Source organism: Gopherus flavomarginatus, chromosome 4 (genome assembly GCF_025201925.1).
Source record: "Gopherus flavomarginatus isolate rGopFla2 chromosome 4, rGopFla2.mat.asm, whole genome shotgun sequence".
NCBI classification, from domain to species: domain Eukaryota; kingdom Metazoa; phylum Chordata; order Testudines; family Testudinidae; genus Gopherus; species Gopherus flavomarginatus.
In genome coordinates, this window is record NC_066620.1 from 85,288,245 (window position 1) to 85,308,916 (window position 20,672).

The 20,672-nt window shown below is 51.1% G+C and overlaps 1 protein-coding gene across 5 annotated transcripts in view; it reads left to right on the forward strand.

The window, feature by feature from the left end:
• Nucleotides 1-32: 32 nt before the first annotated feature.
• Nucleotides 33-20,672, forward strand: part of URB2 (URB2 ribosome biogenesis homolog) — a 34,996-nt gene continuing 14,356 nt past the window's right edge. For 2 of the 5 annotated variants that reach the window (XM_050949022.1, XM_050949027.1), the window contains exons 1-5: nucleotides 61-136; nucleotides 1,050-1,199; nucleotides 3,090-3,266; nucleotides 4,254-7,665; nucleotides 15,846-16,006. In XM_050949022.1, the coding sequence (XP_050804979.1) occupies nucleotides 1,074-1,199; nucleotides 3,090-3,266; nucleotides 4,254-7,665; nucleotides 15,846-16,006 (3,876 nt within the window). In that variant the 5' untranslated portion in view covers nucleotides 61-136; nucleotides 1,050-1,073. Of the gene's footprint in view, nucleotides 137-1,049; nucleotides 1,200-3,089; nucleotides 3,267-4,253; nucleotides 7,666-15,845; nucleotides 16,007-20,672 lie in introns of all 5 variants that reach the window. The other 3 variants (XM_050949025.1, XM_050949023.1, XM_050949024.1) reach the window with 3 other exon arrangements.

Here is a 20,672-nt window from a genome sequence, read left to right on the forward strand (position 1 = left end):
GGCGCTCGGCTAGCGCTGCCTGGCGCCTTGAGCGGGCGAAGGGCAAAGGCCACGGGGCGACCGGGGCGGAAGCACGTGTGAGCGGGGAGTCGGGGAGCCGCGGCCGGGTGAGGACGGAACCCGCGCGAGGTGGGGGGTGAGAGGCGTGAGCGCGCGGAGCCCGGGGCGGCCGCGCTGGGGTGGAGGAGCCGGGAACGGGCTCGGCTGTTCGGGGCGCGGCGTGCTCGGAGCGGTGTGAGCCCCAGCCCGGGTAGGGTCCCCCGGCGTGTGGCTGCATCGCCGGGCCTGGACATAGTGTCTCAGAGCGGGGCGAGCTCACACTGGCCCGAGCCGAGGCTTGTTGCGGGCCTGGGGTGGGGTCTGTGGTCTCAGGTGACTCTTGGGTGGGTCTGGTGTGTGGCGGCGGCGGCGGCAGCAGCAGCTGGCACTTGCCCCGTGTGGGAGGTTGGACATAACTGAATCTGGTCCACCCACCCCTGGTTCACCTTTGGAGGGGTGGGTGCGATTCAGATGTAGACATTGGCAGTGCTGACTTTGTAATGGAGGAGCTGCTGGGGCTCAAGCAACTTTTGTACGTTCATATCTGATGCAGTAAGCCCAGAGGTGCAGGGGCTATGTACTGCCAAGCCTAGAGGTGCTGGGGCTCAGCCCATGCAAACCTTAGGACATATTAGGCATTGGATGTAGGGTTTGATCCTGAGAAGTGCTGGGTATGTGCAGCTTCCTGTGGTTTACAGAAGAATGGTGTGTAATTCAGCCCCTCTCATAAAAAGGCCCAGTTTGTGGTGGTGTCTTCAAAGTTTTCCCAGCTCTTGTTTTTCTGGTATCCAGTGCTGTTTCCACTGATTTCAGTGGATTGGATCCTCAGTGACCAGACCTGGGTATCAAACTCAAACCCAGGTCTCTCATATTGTAAAGCTGAATGAACACAGGGCTAGCCCAAATAAGAGTCTACTTTAATAGAGAGAAGTAACTGTTAATTCTAGTATTCTTAAATTCTTCTGGTTAATGTTTGTTTCAAATGCATCTAATTTTTATGAATATTTGAGGTTTCAGATACAGTAGTAGTCTCTATGGCTGCAATTTACTCTGGAATTCACCTGAAGCTGAAAAGTGCAAAAACCTCTTGGGAAGACAAGATCAAATTAGCTCACTTTGCATGGATTTCCCATCAGTGCTTTCTTCCAAATAAAGAACAAGTATGTTTTAAAAAAATATTTTAATTGTCAAATACAGAAAAATGTACCAATCCATTGCTGTGGAGACCAAGCTGATTCAGAGGCTGAATGATGCATTGGATAGCCTTTCACCTCTAGGCACTGGTGCAAATACAGCTGTAATAGGGACTAACTGAAAGTTGTTGCTGTTGGTTGTGAAGTAGCCCAGTCCCTTTCCTAATAGGTTTTAATCTCCATCACACTGAAGTGGCAGTTATATGGAAGTTTTGTGTGGTGGCTTCAGCAGAAAGGCCAAGTATAGAATGGGCTAAAGAATGAACTACCGTCTCACATCTAAAGATGGTCTTTCCAATTCAGGATTGGGACATGCTCATGGGGCAGAGTGGGGAGAGCTGCAGTGCCCTTGCTATACTTGTTCTGTAGATAAACTGAAGACCTGTCTCCAGAGTTGTAAGGCTAGCATCTTTCATCACATCTCCTACATGGCCTTGCAAAGTCTTGCCAGCCTTCTCCTGATATTAGCTAAAATGACCATCCACCAGTCCAGTAGGGGGAAATTGGGCTGGTGGTGGAGAGTTCTCTGTGGCTGAGAGACCTGTTTCCCGGCACATTATCTGTGTGATTCTGGGCAGCATGACCTTGGAGTAGTGGGTATTGTCCAGCACGTTCTCTGTGCGGTATTCCTTTCTTGATACCATGTTTTGACCCTGTGACCTGTTTTTTTGTTCCTTGCAAATAGCTGATTTCTGGGACTTGTGGCCTGTTTCACCTGAAAGGGGCAAACCTTACATAGTTTGGTGGCCTTTGTCTGTTGATCCAGCTATCAAACCAGCTAGCATTTTAGTTGAGAACTGAGCACAAGAAGGTTCTGTAAAAGTGTTTTTTAAAATTGCTATGTGAATCACTTTAAAACATGAAATTAACCTTTAATGGAACAGTTAAGTGAGCAACATTATACAATTTAATTGTATTTTAATGATTTTTGTCTAAATTTCCTTTTTCTTTTTAAAGAAAACTGAAACTTTTAAAATGTTATTTCAAAGTATCTTCTTTAAGAACTTGGAAACAAATTAAGAAAAATCTTATTTAATTCACATCTATGTACAAAAATGAAGCAGAAGTTGAAGGCTTCCTCTTTACTCCTCTGGGAGACTTGGCTTCAGTGGCTTTAATAATTTTTAAAATTCTCTTATTAATCGTCTCACAGAATTTAAAAACTCCATTGTCTTTGCTAAGAGAGATTGTTTCCTTGATTGAGAGCTATTTGGCTTACTGGTTTACAGTATGCACAAAGCAGGCACTGCCCAAGGATTTTGTAAGCTCTACTAATTGCAAAGCTTCGAAGGCTTACAATATACATATATACAGAGAGTGAGAGACACTGAAAAAATAGGAATTCCAAACAAGTTAAATCAGGCCTGTGCAATTGTTCTATTTGGGGATCAAGATTTTAAATAAACTTGCAATCTTTAGGACAAGCTGTTTTTGCATTTTGGAAATTAGAACAATTTTTTTGAAGTGAAAATCCACCAATTCTTTTCATAAGTTCCCTCACTCAAAAATGTCCTCACTGATATAAAAAATGCATGTGAGAAATTTTCTCTGCTGGTTTACGAGAAGCTGAAAGGAACCCAGCATTTTCACTCTTGAAATTAGCTTTACTCTGAAGGTTAGAGCGCTAAGGGGGCCAAAATTGAGTTTAGAAACTTACAAATTTAAACCCTGATCCTGTTTGGAGAACTGCATAGACAGACTTTTGCATCCCCATCGAGTTCATTCTTCATAGGCATCTGTCCACACAGTTCTCAGGTGTGAAGTGGCTACTAGAGTTCTTTAATGTTTTCCCATAGAGGTAAAGATGATCACCCACAGCTGTATATTTTTGTTTGTTTGTTTGTTTAAATAACACAGGTATTACTTGATTGGGTGAGCCATGCATTGGTTTCATATTACAACAAGAAACTTGAACTGGAGGATGAAATTGTTGAGAAACTTTGGACATACCTGGATAACATTCTCCATAGCAGAAAACTACAGAATCTCTTAAAGGATGGAAAGACAATCAACCTCAGCTTTTTGACTGCACAGGTAACTCGAACCATACTCTTTGTTAGGTGATAAATTCCAGTGCAGTATGTGATACAATATGATTCTTCCTTTTAGAGTGAGGTATAGTATGAAATACTTATGGATAATTAGCTTACATTTTTAGGCCATTGTATTTATTTTCTCTTCTATCCCCTCTGTTGCAAGACAGCTGATATTGGTGGAGAACAAAGAGTGAAAGCAACAACACTTCCCAATAACCTCATACTCGGATGTTCTCTCATAGGTTTTCCCCTCCCCAAACCATCAGGGATGGAACAGGATTAAATGTTTTGGTTAGTAAGTAAAGACCCAGTCAGGCAATTCCTCTTCTCACAAGTAGCCTAGATGACTTCATTCAGACTACTCATGTGAGAGAGAGTTAAAGTCTTGCAAATGTATATTAATACAGGGAACTCTGGGAGATCATGTACTGTAAAACAGCCATAAGTGGAATTATTTGCTTACTAATGGAGATCCTTGCTAAATAGGTTGTCCAATTTGGGATAAGGAAGGAATTTGCCCCCTGTTGGCAGGGGCCTTGTTGGGATGGGGAGAGCATCTTGCCTTTCTTTTCTCTGCAGCACTAAGTAAGTTTCCTCACTGTTAGAATGAGGTGGACTATCATGCATCATTATTGCTGCTGTTGTTATTCCTATTACAGTAGGCAATCAGGATTGGGGCCTCATGTCGTATGCTGTGCAAACACATGCAAAGACACGGTCCCTACCCTGAAGAATTGACAGTCTGAATATGATCAGTTGTCTATGCTTGGGGTAAGGAATGACCACTGGTGAGTCTATGTCCTCCTATGTCTTCTGTTACTTATGATTGTTTAAGTGCTGTTGATGTGTCCAGCCAGAGTTGTCCAGCACATAGAAGATTATGTTGTCTGTTCTCCAATGACCTTTGTTTCTGTGTGCGAGATTGATAGTGATGGGGTGTTGGTTTATATATTTATATATTTATTTATTTATTTTAAATCCTCAGGTCATAAATGAAAGGATATCTGAGACCTGTGTTCAAAAATCCCATGGAAATGTTGGCACAGTGCTGAGTTGCTGCAGGGGCATCCTTTCCACTCCGCCTCTCGCCATCATTTATACAGCAAAATGTGAGCTGATGGTGAATCTCCTAAGCAAGCTCTGCTGGCTGGCCTGTCAGTTGCTGACCTCAGAAGATGCTGTGACCTCCCAGTTGTTTGATGTCCTACAGCTGACCTTTGCTCAGTACCTCCTGATTCAGAGGCAGCAGATCAACCCAAATCGTGTGTTTGGGCAAGTGACCAGTCACTTGTTTCAACCATGTCTGCTCCTGAGGCATTTGCTTATGGCCAGAGTGTGGACACCAGCCGATGACGGCCGTGTACGTCAGCATCTGAGCAGGGAAATCCGAAACCAAGTAGAGGCTGTGCTGCAGGCTGGGATTTTCCAGCCCGAGCTCTTGTCCTCTTACAGAGAGGAGCTCCTGTCAGAAAGGCAACCACAAGAGAAAAAGAAAAGGGCTCTTAAAACTATTCTGCTGCCTGTGAATACAGTGCTGTCCAAGCTCTGTGATGCTAGCTTTTGTGAACCAACACTCCAGGTGATCATAGTAGCAAATTCAGTACCTCTGCTTTATAAGCTCTTTTTGGACTCTTACTGCAAGGCAGAAAACCACATGGTCTGTTTCCACATGTTCACCAGGCTTTTTGGGTGTTTAAGGATTTCTCACCTGCAGGAGGATCTATGGCAGGAGACGCTCTCGCCAGTAGACTGGAGCACAGAACTGCTTGCTGTGGAACAGCTCCTGAACTTGGTGCTCAGCAACGATATCTATAATGTTGCTGCTGACCGGATCAGGCACAAAGAGACCCAATTCCAGTTTTACCGCAAACTGGCAGAAATGTTGGTGAATCACTCACAGGCTTCCATCCCAGCTTGGTTTAGGTGTCTCAAGGCCTTGATTTCGTTAAATCATTTAATTGTCGAGCCTGATCTGGATGACCTAGTGGCCTCAGCTTGGATTGATGCAGAGGTCTCTGAGCCACGTACAAAGAAGCCCCAGGAAACTCTCATAAGTGCCATGTTTCAGACTTACACAAAGCTGCGACAGTTCCCTAAACTCTTTGAAGAGGTTCTGTCTGTGATCTGCCGTCCAGCTGCTGATGAGTTAAGGCTGCCAGTCTTGTCTGCTGGGCTGACAGAAAAACTTCGTGAATGCCTCCTTGAGCTGCCACCCAACCAGATTCTGGATATTTTGTTCCTCATACTGGAGAAGTGTCAGACTCTAATAATTCCTGATGTTAAAGATGACTCTGACATGGCACTGAAGCTGTTGTCTGTGAGCTCAGTACTGCACACTTTTCTCTTCAACATGAAGAGTTTGGATAACGTCACCCCATTACCTGTTGTCCTTCGCACTCAGAGTCTGTTGAACAAGATGCAGAGAGAGGTAATCCAGCCATTGCTGGACCTATTGAAGGATCACTGGGCAGAGGAAAATAAACCAGGGCTTTGGCTAGAGAAGGTCAGTGACTCTGCACTCCTCCTTGTCTACACATGGGTGGAGCTTGATACTCTGCTTAGTATAAACTGCAGCAAATATGTGTCTCGGCTGGCTGAAGCAGCTGGTGGTGTTACTGAGTGTGCTGCAGAGAGCTGGGACTTCTCAGCCCTTCTCCCTGGCGTGGATAGACAGTGTTGGAAGAGGGTAGTGAGACTCTCAAGTAGTTTCTGTTCAGCTAGTAAATATTGCTTAGAATTGCTCATGCTTCAGAAAATAAAAAAGATCTTAATGCAAACCAGTTTTCAGACTGAAGCTGATCTTCACACCTTGCAGCATGCCGCAGCTTTCATCCTTCATTCTGGAAGATCAAGCATGAGCATGGAAGAGTCAGAACCTTGGAATGGCAACATTAGTGCAATAAATGCTCTCACCTACCCAGCTGCACACTGGTACCTTGTAGTCTCAAATCTAACAATCCTGATTCCTCATCTTTCTCTGAAAGATGTAGAGTATGTTGCTGATGTGCTTCTGAAGATTTTATCATCAACTAAAGCTCTGGGAGTTTCTGCAGATCAGGATTCCTTCATCACAGCTGAAAAGGTTTCTAAGGCTTTGCTGCATAGTACTTTTCTTCCAGAAATTAAGGTGCTGCACTGTGCTTTTATAAGCTGTGTTATTCAGCAGTGCGCTAGTGTGCTGTGTTCTGCTACTCAGGGCGTCGCAGATCTGCCTATTCAACAGCTGTCTGCAGATAATATACCATGGCATGAGGAAGTTCTCTCATCTTGCAAAATGGTTGACATGGTGGAAGCACAGTCAAAAAACAATCAATCAAAGGATGAAGCCTTCCATTGCTGGACAACAATGGAAAAAATTGCTCAACATATATTATTGTTAACAAGGGCTGGTTCCCCCATTACTTTGGAGGAAGATCAGATAGAAAGCTTTTTGCATTTGCTAGAGATTATTTCTGCCTTGAAACTTGACAGTCTTTTTCCTTCAGACCATGCCCGTTGTTTTCTCTTGCTGCTATCCTTGGTAGCCAATACCAGAGCTAACGTCTCTTGCAGTAAGTTGCTATCACTGAAGTTTCTAATCACCTGCTTCCACCTCCTGACATGCCTACAGACTGGCAGAAGTGTCAATTCCATCTTTAAAGTTTTTCATGCCAGTGATGCCCTTGAGGCTCTCATGACTGCCCTGTTTGCAGCCAGCAAGTGCTTTGCTGATGTTTTGACCACTCCCAACTGGGCAGAATTTCTCCAGGTAATCCAAACCTTTTTGGAAGGTTTTCTTCAGATGATAGTTGAAAAGAGTCAGAGCCTGAAACTCAATTTGGAAAAGTTCACTTTTTTCCTAGCGAGCTGCAAACCATATGCTGATGCAGACAGAGGCAAGCCCTGGAACCCTGCAGTCAGTCAGCTGCTCCTAGTGCCACTAACCACACTCTGCCATGTTCTGACTCTGTACCTCCAGCAGCAGTCAGAGAAGAAACAGAAATTTACAGAAATGCTGTCTGTTTTGTTGGAGCCAACTGTCCTCCAGACAGGAACAGCCATTCAACTCTGCCTTAGAAACCTCACCAAAGACCAGCCTTTGCCTTTGGCATTCATCCCATCTGTCACAACCCTACTGAAAGCAGATCTGAGCTACATGTCCATGGGCGGCTTTATGAAAATGGAAGGCGAGCAAGAGAATCCTAAAGACCCAGGAAAATATCGGGAGTATTCTCACACTGAACTGTACCAAAAGTTTTACATTCAGATACTGAGAGAGCTGACCTCTGCAGGAGGCCATCTCCAGTTCCTTCACTCTGCCTTGCAGTTTTTAACTGTTTTTTGCTCAGTAACAGATCTGTATCCTGGAGAAGAGACTGCGCTCACTGTGTTTCATGCTGTAAAAAAACTACTTGCTGGTACAGAGCTTTTTTTTTTTTTTCTTCAGCTCCTCTGTTAATTTTGGAATACGGGGGTGGGTAAAAGCATCCAAGAAGTTCTTGAGAAAGTCATGAGATATCCACTTATGCTAGCCCATCAGCAAATGGGTTCTATCTTTAATTAAAAAAAAGAAGGGGAGGGGGAAAAAAGGAAGCTTTTAGAGGGAAACTGTTGTCATGACTGGGATGCAATGTTGACCTGTCTTGATAGTGGTCTCCTCTGGAAGTCTTTGTGGATGTCAGCCACGTAGTTATTTTGGTCTCCTTGTTTTCACAGAAATAGTTACTCATATGCCTAAGTGCTCTGTTTTTATGCAAAAATATGTATTTTGCATATGCTAATACATGTTTTGTGTGTGCATGTGTATATTTTGTGACACAAATCCATCAAGGTTTGAAAATGTAGCCCTAAGTCCTTTTAAAAATGATACTACAGTGTTCTATAAATGATGGCCCAAGGCATTGAGAAACACCCTTGTAAAAATATTCTGATTAGGACCATTTCACCAAATGTGGTCAAACTTTTGGGGGCTGCTCTGAAGATGCATTTTTTGGTCTTTTATGTATCTGGTATAGCAGCTAGCACCGAAGGAGTTAATGGATTGGCTTAGTTAACTAACTCAGCGCTTTTCATCTGAAGATCTCAGAGGGCCTTACAGAGGTAGATAAGTATCATCTCCATTTAAAGGTGAGGAAATTGAGGAACAGAAAGACTACTGGCCTGGTTTTCAGAGGTGCTGAACACAATATACTCCAGGCAAAGTCCTTGGTCGCTGTGGGTACTCAGCTCCTCTCTGAAAACCAGACACTTTGTCACTTGCACACAGTGAGCCAGTGACAGAATTGGGATTAGGGGAGCCTGGTCTTCTGACTGCCAATATGGTCTAACAACTATGCCATGTTCCCTCATTTAAAATATAACCTATATTGACATTGCACATGTGCAGTGTAGTAGTACCAAAAAAACCCTGGCAATATTATTTTTGTCTTTGATGCCTGAAAGGTTTGATTTAGTCTAGTTTGCTACTACAGTGATCATACAAATTTATATTACTCCCTAGTTGTTAGGAAATCACAAATGTACTTAATCCCTAACAGAGTAATTGTAGAACAATTCTGTATGGAGAAGCCTTTTTGTAAATCTGTTTGTGACCTGGCTGAAGCTCTTGCTAGTTGAGTTGCAAATAGATTTTTATATAGTGTCTATGTATAATATTTCTTATAGTCTGTCTCTTGTATGCTGTGTATCTCAATTCTTTCCAGTTACAGAATTCACCATAGGAGGCAGTATGATGTAAGTGTTAAAACAGGACTGGAAAAGACGGTTACTCACCTTTGTAACTGTTGTTCTTCGAGATGTGTTGCTCACATCCATTCCAGTTAGGTGTGCGCGCCGCGCGTGCACGTTCGTCGGAAACTTTTTACCCTAGCAACTCCAGTGGGCCGGCAGGTCGCCCCCTGGAGTGGCGCCGCTATGGCGCCCAATATATATCCCTGCCGGCCCACCCGCTCCTCAGTTCCTTCTTGCCGGCGACTCCGACAGTGGGGAAGGAGGGCGGGTGTGGAATGGATGTGAGCAACACATCTCGAAGAACAACAGTTACAAAGGTGAGTAACCGTCTTTTCTTCTTCGAGTGATTGCTCACATCCATTCCAGTTAGGTGAATCCCAAGCCATACCTAGGCGGTGGGGTCGGAGTGAGAAGTCGCGGCATGGAGCACAGCAGATCCGAAGGCCGCATCCTCTCTAGACTGCTGGACCAGGGCGTAGTGGGACGCGAAGGTGTGGACCGATGACCAGGTCGCTGCCCGACAGATTTCCTGGATGGGCACACGGGCGAGGAAAGCCAGCGACGACGCCTGCGCCCTGGTAGAATGCGCAGTCACACGGCCCGTAGGGACGTGGGCCAAGTCATAGCAGGTCCTGATGCAGGACGTTACCCAAGAGGATAACCTCTGGGAGGAGATAGGAAGCCCTTTCATGCGGTCCGCTACTGCCACGAAAAGCTGGGGGGATTTGCGGAAGGGCTTGGTCCTCTCCACGTAGAACGCGAGAGCCCTACGGACATCAAGCGAGTGGAGCTGCTGCTCCCTGCCTGAGGAGTGAGGTTTCGGGAAAAAAAACCGGGAGGAATATCTCTTGGTTGACGTGGAAGGCTGAGACCACCTTGGGGAGAAAAGCAGGGTGTGGTCTCAGCTGCACCTTGTCCTTGTGGAAGACCGTGTATGGGGGGTCTACCACAAGAGCCCGGAGTTCCGACACCCGTCTAGCTGAGGTGATAGCTACTAGAAAGGCCGTCTTCCAAGAGAGATAAAGCAGGGAGCAAGTAGCTAACGGCTCAAAGGGGGCCCCCATGAGTCGGGACAACACCAGGTTAAGATCCCAGGTTGGAGCAGGGGGACGGACGTTAGGGTATAAACGTTCCAGCCCCTTAAGGAATCTAGACACCGTCGGGTGGGAAAAAACAGAGTGACCATCCGCACCCGGGTGAAAGGTGGAGATAGCCGCTAGGTGGACTCGTAACGACGATATGGCCAGACCTTGCCCTTTGAGGGACCAAATGTAGTCTAAGATGTTGGCTACTGAAACTTCCATAGGGCGGAGATTTCTCTCCACGCACCAATAGGAGAATCGCTTCCATTTGGCCAAATATGTCGCCCTTGTGGACGGCTTTCTGCTGCCCAAGAGCACCTCCCTCACCGGCGTGGAACAGCGCAGCTCAGAGCCAGTCAGCCACGCAGGAGCCACGCCGCTAGGTGCAGCGACTGCAGGTCCGGGTGACAGAAGGTCCCGTGCTCCTGGGTAATCAGGTCCGGATGAAGGGGCAGGGGAACTGGGTCGGCTATGGCCAGGTCCAGCAGCATGGGGTACCAGTGCTGTCTGGGCCACGCCGGGGCTACCATGATCACATGAGCCCTGTCCCTGCGCACCTTCAGAAGGACCCTGTGGACCAACGGGAATGGGGGAAATGCATAGTACAGGTGGGTCGACCACTGGATGAGGAAGGCATCCGCTATCGACCCGGGTTCCCTGCCCTGAAAGGAGCAGAACGCTTGGCACTTCCTGTTCCCCTTGGCCGCGAAGAGGTCCACCCGGGGATAACCCCACCTCCAGAAGATGGAGAGGGCGACGTCCGGGCGAAGGGACCACTCGTGTGACAGGAAGGATCTGCTCAATCGATCCGCCAGCGTGTTCCGTACTCCGGGGAGGAAGGAAGCCATGAGGTGAATGGAGTGGGCTACACAAAAGTCCCAGAGTCGTATCGCCTCGTGGCACAGGGAGGAGGATCTGGTGCCGCCCTGCTTGTTGATATAATACATGGTCGTCGTGTTGTCGGTGAACACCGCGACACAACGACCCTGGAGCTGATGACAGAACGTTTGACAAGCAAGACGGACCGCTCTCAACTCCCGCATGTTGATGTGTAGCCCCACCTCCTCCTGGGACCACAGGCCCTGCGTCCTCAGGGTCCCTGCGTGGGCCCCCCAGCCGAGATCTGAGGCATCTGTTGTTAGGGACACCGAGGGCTGAGATGGGTGGAAGGGGAGACCCGCACACAACACTGACTGGTCTAGCCACCAGCCGAGAGAATCTAAGACCCTCTGGGGGATCGTGATTAACATATCTAGTGGCTGTCTTGTCGGCCTGTAATGACTGATGAGCCACAACTGGAGTGGCCTCATGCGGAGCCGAGCGTAATTGGTCACGAAAGTACAGGCCGCCATGTGGCCTAACAGGGTTAGACACGTCCTCACTGACGTCAGGGGGGCTGTCTGTAGTCGTTGCACGATTGCCGACAAGGCCTGGAACCGCTGCAATGGCAGCAAGGCCCTGCCCACAGTGGCGTCCAGGACGGCCCCGATGAATTCCACCCTTTGTGTGGGGGCCAGGGTGGACTTGTCTGTGTTCACCAAGAGGCCCAGAGTGGCGAACATGTCGGTGATCACACGGACATGGTTGCAGACTTGTTGTTCCGACGTGCCCCGAATCAACCAATCGTCTAGATACGGGAACACGTGGATACGACTGCGCCGAAGCTGCGCCACAACAACTGCCATGCATTTTGTAAACACTCTCGGGGCCGTGGACAAGCCAAATGGGAGGACTGCAAATTGGTAATGCAGAGACCCCACAAGGAAGCGAAGGAAACGTCTGTGGGGTGGCCAGATAGCAATGTGGAAATACGCGTCCTGCATGTCGAGGGCGGCGTACCAGTCTCCCGGATCCAGGGATGGGATAATGGTCCCCAAGGAAACCATGCGGAACTTCAATTTCACCAGGTACTTGTTGAGCTCTCGCAGGTCGAGGATGGGCCTGAGGCCTCCCTTGGCCTTGGGGATCAGAAAGTAGCGGGAATAAAACCCCTTGCCTTTCTCGTTCTCCGGCACCGCCTCTATAGCCCCTTTGCGGAGGAGCGTCTGCACCTCCTGCCGAAGGAATTGCTCGTGAGAGGGGTCCCTGAAGAGGGACGAGGAAGGGGGGCGGGGAGGAGGAAATGAAACAAACTGCAGGCGGTATCCCGACTGCACCGTGCGTAAAACCCAGCGGTCTGATGTTATTAGGGACCACGCCGGGAGGAAAAAAGAAAGGCGGTTGGAAAACGGGGGGAAAGGATCCAATGGGGAAACTGTTACTGCGCCCTCGGGCGCACCTTCAAAATGAAGGCTTGGGACCAGGCGGGGGCTTAGAGGAGCCTTGGTTTTGGCCCCCTTGGTTCCCCGAATGCCTGCGCCTTCCGTTCCTGCCGCGGCGCCTGTTAAGGTCCTGCCGCTGGCGGAACTGGAGATACGGCCTGCGCTGTTGTTGCTGTTGCTGCGGCCGGAAGGGTCTGCGCTGCGTCACTGGAGTGTGCATCCCCAGTGACCTCATGATGACGCGGTTGTCTTTTAGATTCTTTAGTCTAGGGTCTGTCTTATCCGAAAACAGCCCTTGGCCTTCAAAAGGAAGGTCCTGTATTGTGTGCTGGAGCTCCGGCGGAAGGCCGGAAACCTGCAGCCAGGAGAGGCGACGCATTGTTACACCCGACGCGAGGGTACGGGCAGCCGAATCCGCAGCGTCCAGAGAGGCTTGCAAGGACGTGCGTGCGACCCTCTTGCCTTCCTCTAAAATGGCCGCAAACTCCTGACGAGCGTCTTGTGGCAACAGCTCCTTGAATTTGTCTGCTGCCACCCAGGAGTTAAAGGCGTATCTACTTAACAGGGCCTGTTGGTTGGAGACCCTGAGTTGCAGCGCCCCCGCCGAGTACACCTTACGGCCGAGGAGGTCCATCCGCCTAGCCTCCCTGGATTTGGGGGCTGGAGCCTCCTGGCCATGACGCTCCTTATCATTGACAGATTGGACCACCAGGGAACACGGAGTCGGGTGTACGTGGAGGTACTCGTAGCCCTTAGAAGGAGCCATGTACTTCCTTTCGACGCCCTTCGCAGTGGGAGGAATGGAGGCCGGGGACTGCCAGATGGTGGTGGCGTTGGCCTGGATGGTCCGTATGAACGGCAGGGCGACCCTGGTGGGAGCGTCTGCGGAGAGGATGGTGACAATAGGGTCCTCTACCTCCGAGACCTCCTCGGCTTGTAGACTCAGGTTTTGGGCTACTCGCCGGAGGAGGTCCTGGTGCGCCCTGAGGTCCAGCGGGTGGGGGCTGTTGGAGGAGGTCCCAGCCACCGCTTCATCAGGGGAAGAAGATGAGGAGACCCCCGGCAAGAGGGTGTCTAAAGGGGGGTCTCCCTCGGCCCTCGCCTCTGCCTCAGGAGCCAAAGTGGAGTCCTGTTGCTTGGATCCTTCCTCCCCATCCGGGGAGGGAGGGGGGCGAGACAACGAGGCCTCAGGTGCCCTGCGCTCTGCAGTCGGCGGCCTAGCAGGGAGCTGTTGGGGGCCCTGGGCCTGATGATACGCCCAGGGTGTCCAGAAACCCCATTGCTGTGGGGCTGCGTCCTGCTGTGGAGGCTCGCTGAACAGCGCCGCCTGCTGGTCGGTGCCCAGCGCGTAGCCACTGTCCGCCAGCGAAGACACGGACGGCTGCCTCGAGGGCCATGGCGGAGCGGACCCTGGATGGTAATGGTCCGCGCGGGCCGGCACGGGCGATCGTCTCGGTGCCGGGGACCGGTGCCGGGAGTCGTAACGGTGCCGGGAGCGGGACCGAGTTCTGCCACGGTGCCGGGATCTGGATCGGTACCGGGCGCCGCTTCGGTGCCGGGATCGGGACCTGCCACCGGTTCGGTACCGGGAGGTCGACCGGGACCGGGACCTGCCACCAGCTCGGCGCCGGGAGGTCGACCGGTGCGGCGAACGTCTGGATCGGCTCCTGGACTCGCGGTGCCGGTAACGGCGGCTGGAGTCCGACCGCGATCGTCTCGGTGTCGACCGGCGCCGCGAGTGCGACCGGTACCGCTGAGGGGAGCGGTGCCGGGACTGCGAGCGGCGGCGGGATCTGGAGCGACCTTGACGTCGGGACCTGGAGCGAGAACGAGAGTCCCGGGACGGTGCCGACATCATAGGCTTGCCTCTGGACACAACCCGCACCGGAGGTACCGGGGGTGGTAGCTGCGTGGGCTCGGTCAGGGCTATGAGGTCCCGTGCCGAGGCGAAGGCCTCTGGTGTAGATGGCACCACTATCTCAACCCCAGATGTCATGGGGGAGCTTGGCGGCACCGGACTCGACGGACCCGCCGGGCCCGGAGTCGACGGTGCCGGCGGCGCCGCGGCCGATACTGAGGCCGGGCGCTCCACTCGGGTGTGCCTGGCCGGAGTAGTGGACTTCGACGGCCTAGGCTCTGTCCCCGGTGCCGGAGAAGGTCGGTGCCGGGGAGTCTTCTCGGTGCCGGTGCGATCCGGTGCCGGCGCCGACATCACGGCCTGCGAAGCCGCCGGGTCAAGTGCCGCCTCCATGAGGAGAGTCCGGAGCCTTTGATCCCTCTCCTTCTTAGTCCTTGGCTTAAAAGCCTTGCAGATGCGGCACTTGTCGGATCTATGCGATTCCCCCAGGCACTTCAGGCACGCGTCGTGGGGGTCGCTCGTGGGCATAGGCTTCTTGCAGGCCGCACACTGCTTGAAGCCCGGCGAACCAGGCATGAGCCCGGTGCCGGGTGCCGGGAAGGGCTAAGCCCCCGGCGAAAAACTATTTACAACTACTTAACACTTAACTACTACTATCTAACTAACAGTCTAATTAACAACTACAATAGAGATAACGATAGAAAAACAAGGAGAGCTAGGGACGTGGAGGACAGCTATGCCGCGCTCCACAGTTCCAACGACCGACACGGCGGTAAGAAGGAACTGAGGAGCGGGTGGGCCGGCAGGGATATATATTGGGCGCCATAGCGGCGCCACTCCAGGGGGCGACCTGCCGGCCCACTGGAGTTGCTAGGGTAAAAAGTTTCCGACGAACGTGCACGCGCGGCGCGCACACCTAACTGGAATGGATGTGAGCAATCACTCGAAGAAGAAGTCAGGATTACCAAATTCTGACCCTGGCTCTTCTGCTGACTCCCTCTTAACATCTCTGTACTGCACTCTACTCCTGTACAAAGCTGGTATCCTATTTATTTAGTGCAGAGGCATAATTAATGGTGATAAAATGTTTTGAGATTCTCAGATGAAATGTGCTGTAGAAGTGCCAGGCTTTAAACAGATTAAAATTTTCTCCTCAGAAAATCTTGCCACAAATCCCAGGAGTTACTGCTACATTTGGGGTGTTTGTGGAGCAGATAAATATGCTTGCAAAGTAAACTAAAATTTAAACTAGTCATAAATAATATAATCTTTGACTTAATATGTAGGAGACATGGTCACTGCTTAACAGAGATCTAAGCTTTGTCAAGTAATGTTCATGTCTTGTGTGGCTCTCCTCCCAATACCCTAATATTCTGCAGCTTGTGATCAGCTTGTTCTCCTAGTTCGTGAACAAGCCTCATTAGTGTTTTCACAGAGTGAAGGCATTTAATCAAGATAATGACTGCAGGATAAACAGTAGGATGGGAATGTTCTGAATGAAACTGCTGCTGTGGTAGATGGGAGAAAGCAGTTCTGTGCGGGTGAACATTAAAAAGACACACACAGAGAGCTCCTTTTCAAGGCTTGATTTTTGAAAGGGTTTTTTTTGCGGTCGTGTCCAATGTGGATAAGCAATTCAGATTTGTTTGTGTCTCTTGAATATGCAGGCCCTGGCACCACAGTCCAGGTGATTCAAGATCTAGAAATGCAGCTGACAGAATTGATGACCCAGCTGGTGGAGAGCTGCACTACTGAAGAGTTCTGTGTCATGATAAGGCTGGTGCTCCAAGGACTTGAAGTTAGCAATATTTGGAAACAAAATCCTAAAGTAGGGAACTTTTGGTTTATTTCTTATTTATTTTCTTTAGTTGTCTCTCCATGGCTTGAAGAACTGTAATAGAACATGGATGGTATCTGATAAAATTGGCAGGAAGAAAGACTGAAATGAGGAAGAAATAGGAGTTTGGCTTCAAATGTGTTTCTGTGTTATGCTGCACACTCATGGTAGCTTACGTGGCAATAAAACTGGTGCTTAGATACTGTGATGAAGAGTGCCCTAGAAATACCTGAGATCGATAGAATCCACTGTGAAAAAGAGAGAAACTTGCTACCTATGAAGAAAGCTTTCAGTAGGATCCCCAGACATTTAGCACTCTAATTCCCAATAAAAGACGGTTACTCACCTTTGTAACTGTTGTTCTTTGAGATGTGTTGCTCATATCCATTCCAGTTAGGTGTGCGCGCGCCGCATGCACGTTCGTCGGAAAAAAACTTTTACCCTAGCAACACTCGGTGGGTCGGCTAGGCGCCCCCTGGAGTGGCGCCGCTATGGCGCCGAATATATACCCCAGCCGACCCGGCCACCCCTCAGTTCCTTCTTGCTGGCTACTCCAACAGTGGGGAAGGAGGGTGGGTTTGGAATGGATATAAGCAATACATCTCGAAGAACAACAGTTACAAAGGTGAGTAACCGTCTTTTCTTCTTCGAGTGATTACTCATATGCATTCCAGTTAGGTGATTCCCAAGCCTTACCAAGGCGGAGGGGTCGGAGTGAGATGTGGCAGTATGCAGAACTGCTGCGCCAAAGGCTGCATCATCTCTAGATTGCTGGACCAGCGCGTAGTGCAAGGTGAAGGTGTGAACCGATGACCAGGTTGCTGCACGGTATATCTCCTGGATAGGCACGCGCGCCAGGAAGGCGGCTGATGACGCTTGAGCTCTAGTAGAGTGCGCTATAAGGTGGCCCGAAGGGACATGAGCTAGGTCATAGCATGCGCGGATGCATGCAGTCACCCAGGAGGAGATCCTCTGGGAGAAGATTGGCAGACCTTTCATCCGTTCCGTGACCGCCACAAACAGTTGGGGAGACTTTCAGAACGGCTTTGTTCGCTCAATGTAGAAGGCGAGTGCCCTGCATACATCTAAGGAGTGTAGCTGCTGCTCCCACCGAGAAGAGTGGGGCTTTGGAAAGAAGACCGGGAGGAAGATGTCCTGGTTGGTATAGAAGGCAGACACAACCTTAGGGAGGAACGCCGGATGAGGGCGCAGCTGTACCTTGTCTTTATGGAAAAGAGTGTATGGCGGGTCCACCGTGAGAGCTCTCAGCTCGGAGACCCGCCTGGCCGATGTAATAGCCACCAGGAAGACTGTTTTCCATGATAGGTACAGGAGCGAGCAAGTCGCTAGCGGCTCAAATGGCGGGAGCATGAGCCTGGTTAGGACCAAGTTAAGATCCCAAGTAGGGGCAGGGCGACGTACGGGGGGATAGAGACGCTCTAGGCCCTTAATGAACCGAGAGACCAAGGGGTGGGAGAACATGGAGTGGCCGCCCTCGCCTGGTCGGAAAGTGGATATGGCCGCTAAGTGCACCTTCAGAGAGGATGTCGCCAGGCCCTGTTGCTTGAGGTACCAGAGGTAGTCTAGGACCGTGGGGATCGAGGCCTCCGAAGGGGTAACTCCCTGAGTTGCACACCAGCAAGAGAAGCGTTTCCACTTTGCCAAGTACGTGAAGCGGGTGGAAGGCTTCCTGCTGCTGAGGAGAACATGCTGAACCGGAGCGGAACAGCTCAACTCCACCGCGTTTAGCCATGCAGGAGCCATGCCGTGAGGTGGAGGGCTCGCAGGTCTGGGTGACGAAGCCTGCCGTGGTTTTGTTTGATCAGGTCTGGGAGGAGAGGAAGGGGAATGGGGGTGTCCACGGACAGATCTAGCAGGGTGGTGAACCAGTGCTGTCTGGGCCACACAGGTGCGATCAGGATCAGATGCGCTTTGTCCCTGCGGAGCTTTAACAGGACCTTGTGCACCAGGGGAAACGGAGGGAAGGCATACAACAGGTGGTGCCTCCACGACAGGAAGAATGCGTCCGTGATCGACCCCGAGGAGAGACCCTGAAAAGAGCAGAACTCTTGGCACTTCCTGTTCGAGCGGGAGGCGAACAGGTCTATGCGGGGAAATCCCCACCTCCGGAAGAGTGAATGGATGACGTCCGGTCTTATTGACCACTCGTGACATAGAAAGGACCAGCTGAGCCGATCTGCCAGAGCGTTCCGGACCCCCAGAAGAAAGGACGCCACTAGATCTATCGACTGGGCTATAAAGAAGTCCCAGAGTCGAATGGCCTCCTGACACAGGGGAGACAAGTGGGTCCCTCCTTGTTTGTTGATGTAGTACATGGCCGTTGTGTTGTCCATGAACACCGAAACACAACGGCCGTGCAGGTGTTGTTGGAACGCCTGGCAGGCAAGGCGGACTGCCCTCAACTCCTGGATGTTTATATGGAGTGTCAGCTCCTGTGACGACCAAAGGCCCTGGGTACGCAGGTGACCTAGGTGGGCCCCCCAACCGAGGGATGATGCATCCGTCGTTAAGGTCATCGACGGTGGCTGTGGATGGAACGGCATCCCTGTGCATACCAGGGATGGAGTTAGCCACCAATCGAGGGAGCAGAGGGGGCTGGGGGGAACTGTCATCAGGACGTCTATAGGGTTCCTGCCCGGGCGGAAGACCAAATGGAGCCACGTTTGGAAGGGTCTTATGCGGAGCCTGGCATACTTTGTCACATAAGTACATGCGGCCATATGCCCCAGGAGTCCGAGACAAGTGCGAGCTGAGGTGATCGGGGAGGCCTGTAAGCTTCGTATGATCGATACGATCGCTTGGAAGCAGGGCTGAGGCCAAGTAGGCCCTGGCTTGAGTGGAGTCCAGTGTTGCCCCTATGAAGTCCAGCCTCTGCGTGGGGACCAGGGTGGACATCTCGGTGTTGAGGAGTAGTCCCAACCAGGAGAATAGGTCCGTAACTATAGTGACATACTGCCGTACCTGAGACTGAGAGGACCTCTTGAGGAGCCAGTCGTCCAGATATGGGAACACATGTATCTGTTGCCGGCGGAGGTGGGCAGCAACGACGGTCATGCACTTTGTGAACACCCTCGGGGGCGTGGAGAGGCCGAAGGGGAGGACTGTGAATTGGAAGTGCTGTTGGTTGGTCATAAAGCGAAGGTACTTCCTGTGCGGTGGAAAGATGGCAATATGGAAGTACGCATCCTTCATGTCGAGGGCGGCATACCAGTCTCCAGGATCCAGGGATGGGATAATCGTTCCCAGGGAGACCATGCAGAACTTCAACTTGAGCATCCATTTGTTGAGTCCGCGCAGGTCTAGGATAGGTCTGAGGCCTCCCTTGGACTTGGGAATCAGAAAATATCGGGAGTAAAACCCCTTTCCCCTCTCGTCTAAAGGTACCTCCTCTATAGCTCCTGCAGCGAGGAGAGATTGGACCTCCTGTAGGAGGGCTTGCTTGTGAGAGGGGTCCCTGAAGAGGGACCGGGAAGGGTGGCAGGAGGGTGGTGATGAAGCAAATTGGAGGTGGTATCCTTGCTTCACTGTGCGCAGAACCCAAAGATCCGATGTCACTTGGAACCATGCTGGGAGGAAGTGGGAGAGGCGGTTGGAGAAGGGAGGGAAAGGATCCTGTCCTGAGGCTGGTACGCCGTCCCCGGGCACACCTTCAAAAGTTGGACTTGGGGCCCTGTGGTGCCTTAGAGGGCCTATGGTTTTGGCCCCCTTGGGAACCGGACTGGCGTCTGCGACCCCCCCGCCCGCGCCTTCTACTGAGGTCCTGCCTCTGGCGAGGTGTAAAATACGGGTGGTGTGCTTGGGGCCTGAGGGTCTACGCTGGGTTACGGGGGTATGCATCCCCAACGAGCGCATGATGACTCTATTATCCTTCAGGCTCTGCAGCCTGGGATCAGTCTTCTCCGAGAACAAACTCTTGCCATCAAAGAGTAAGTCCTGGATGGTGTACTGCAGCTCTGGAGGTAGGTTAGAGACCTGGAGCCAGGAAATGCACCTCATGGTAATCCCCGAGGCCAAGGTTCTGGCTGCTGAGTCGGCCGCGTCTAGGGAGGCCTGGAGAGAGATCCTGGCCACTTTCTTCCCCTCCTCCAGGAACGCGTTGAACTCCTGGTGTGAGTCTGGGGGTAGCAGCTCGGAGAACCTACCCGCCTCTGCCCAAGTGTTGTAATTGTATCGGCTCAGTAGAGCCTGTTGGTTGGCCACACGGAGCTGTAGGGCCCCCACTGAGTACACCTTACGACCCAGGAGATCCATCCGTCTGGCCTCTTTGGACTTTGGGGCCGGCGCCTGCTGGCCATGTCGTTCCCTTTCGTTGACCGACTGGACAACTAAGGAGGAGGGAGGAGGATGAACATACAAGTACTCATACCCCCGAGAGGGTACCGTGTACTTTTTCTCAACTCCCTTTGCCGTCGGTGGAATGGAGGCTGGAGACTGCCAGAAGGTGTCGGCAGTGGCCTGGATGGTCTTAATGAATGGCAGCGTGACCCGGGTGGGAGCATCAGCAGTGAGGATGCTCACTACGGGGTCCTCGACTTCCGGGACCTCCTCCACTGGGAGGTTGATGTTGAGGGCCACTCTGCACAGGAGGTCCTGATGGGCCCTGAGGTCTGTCGGTGAGGGCCCTGATGATGAGGTC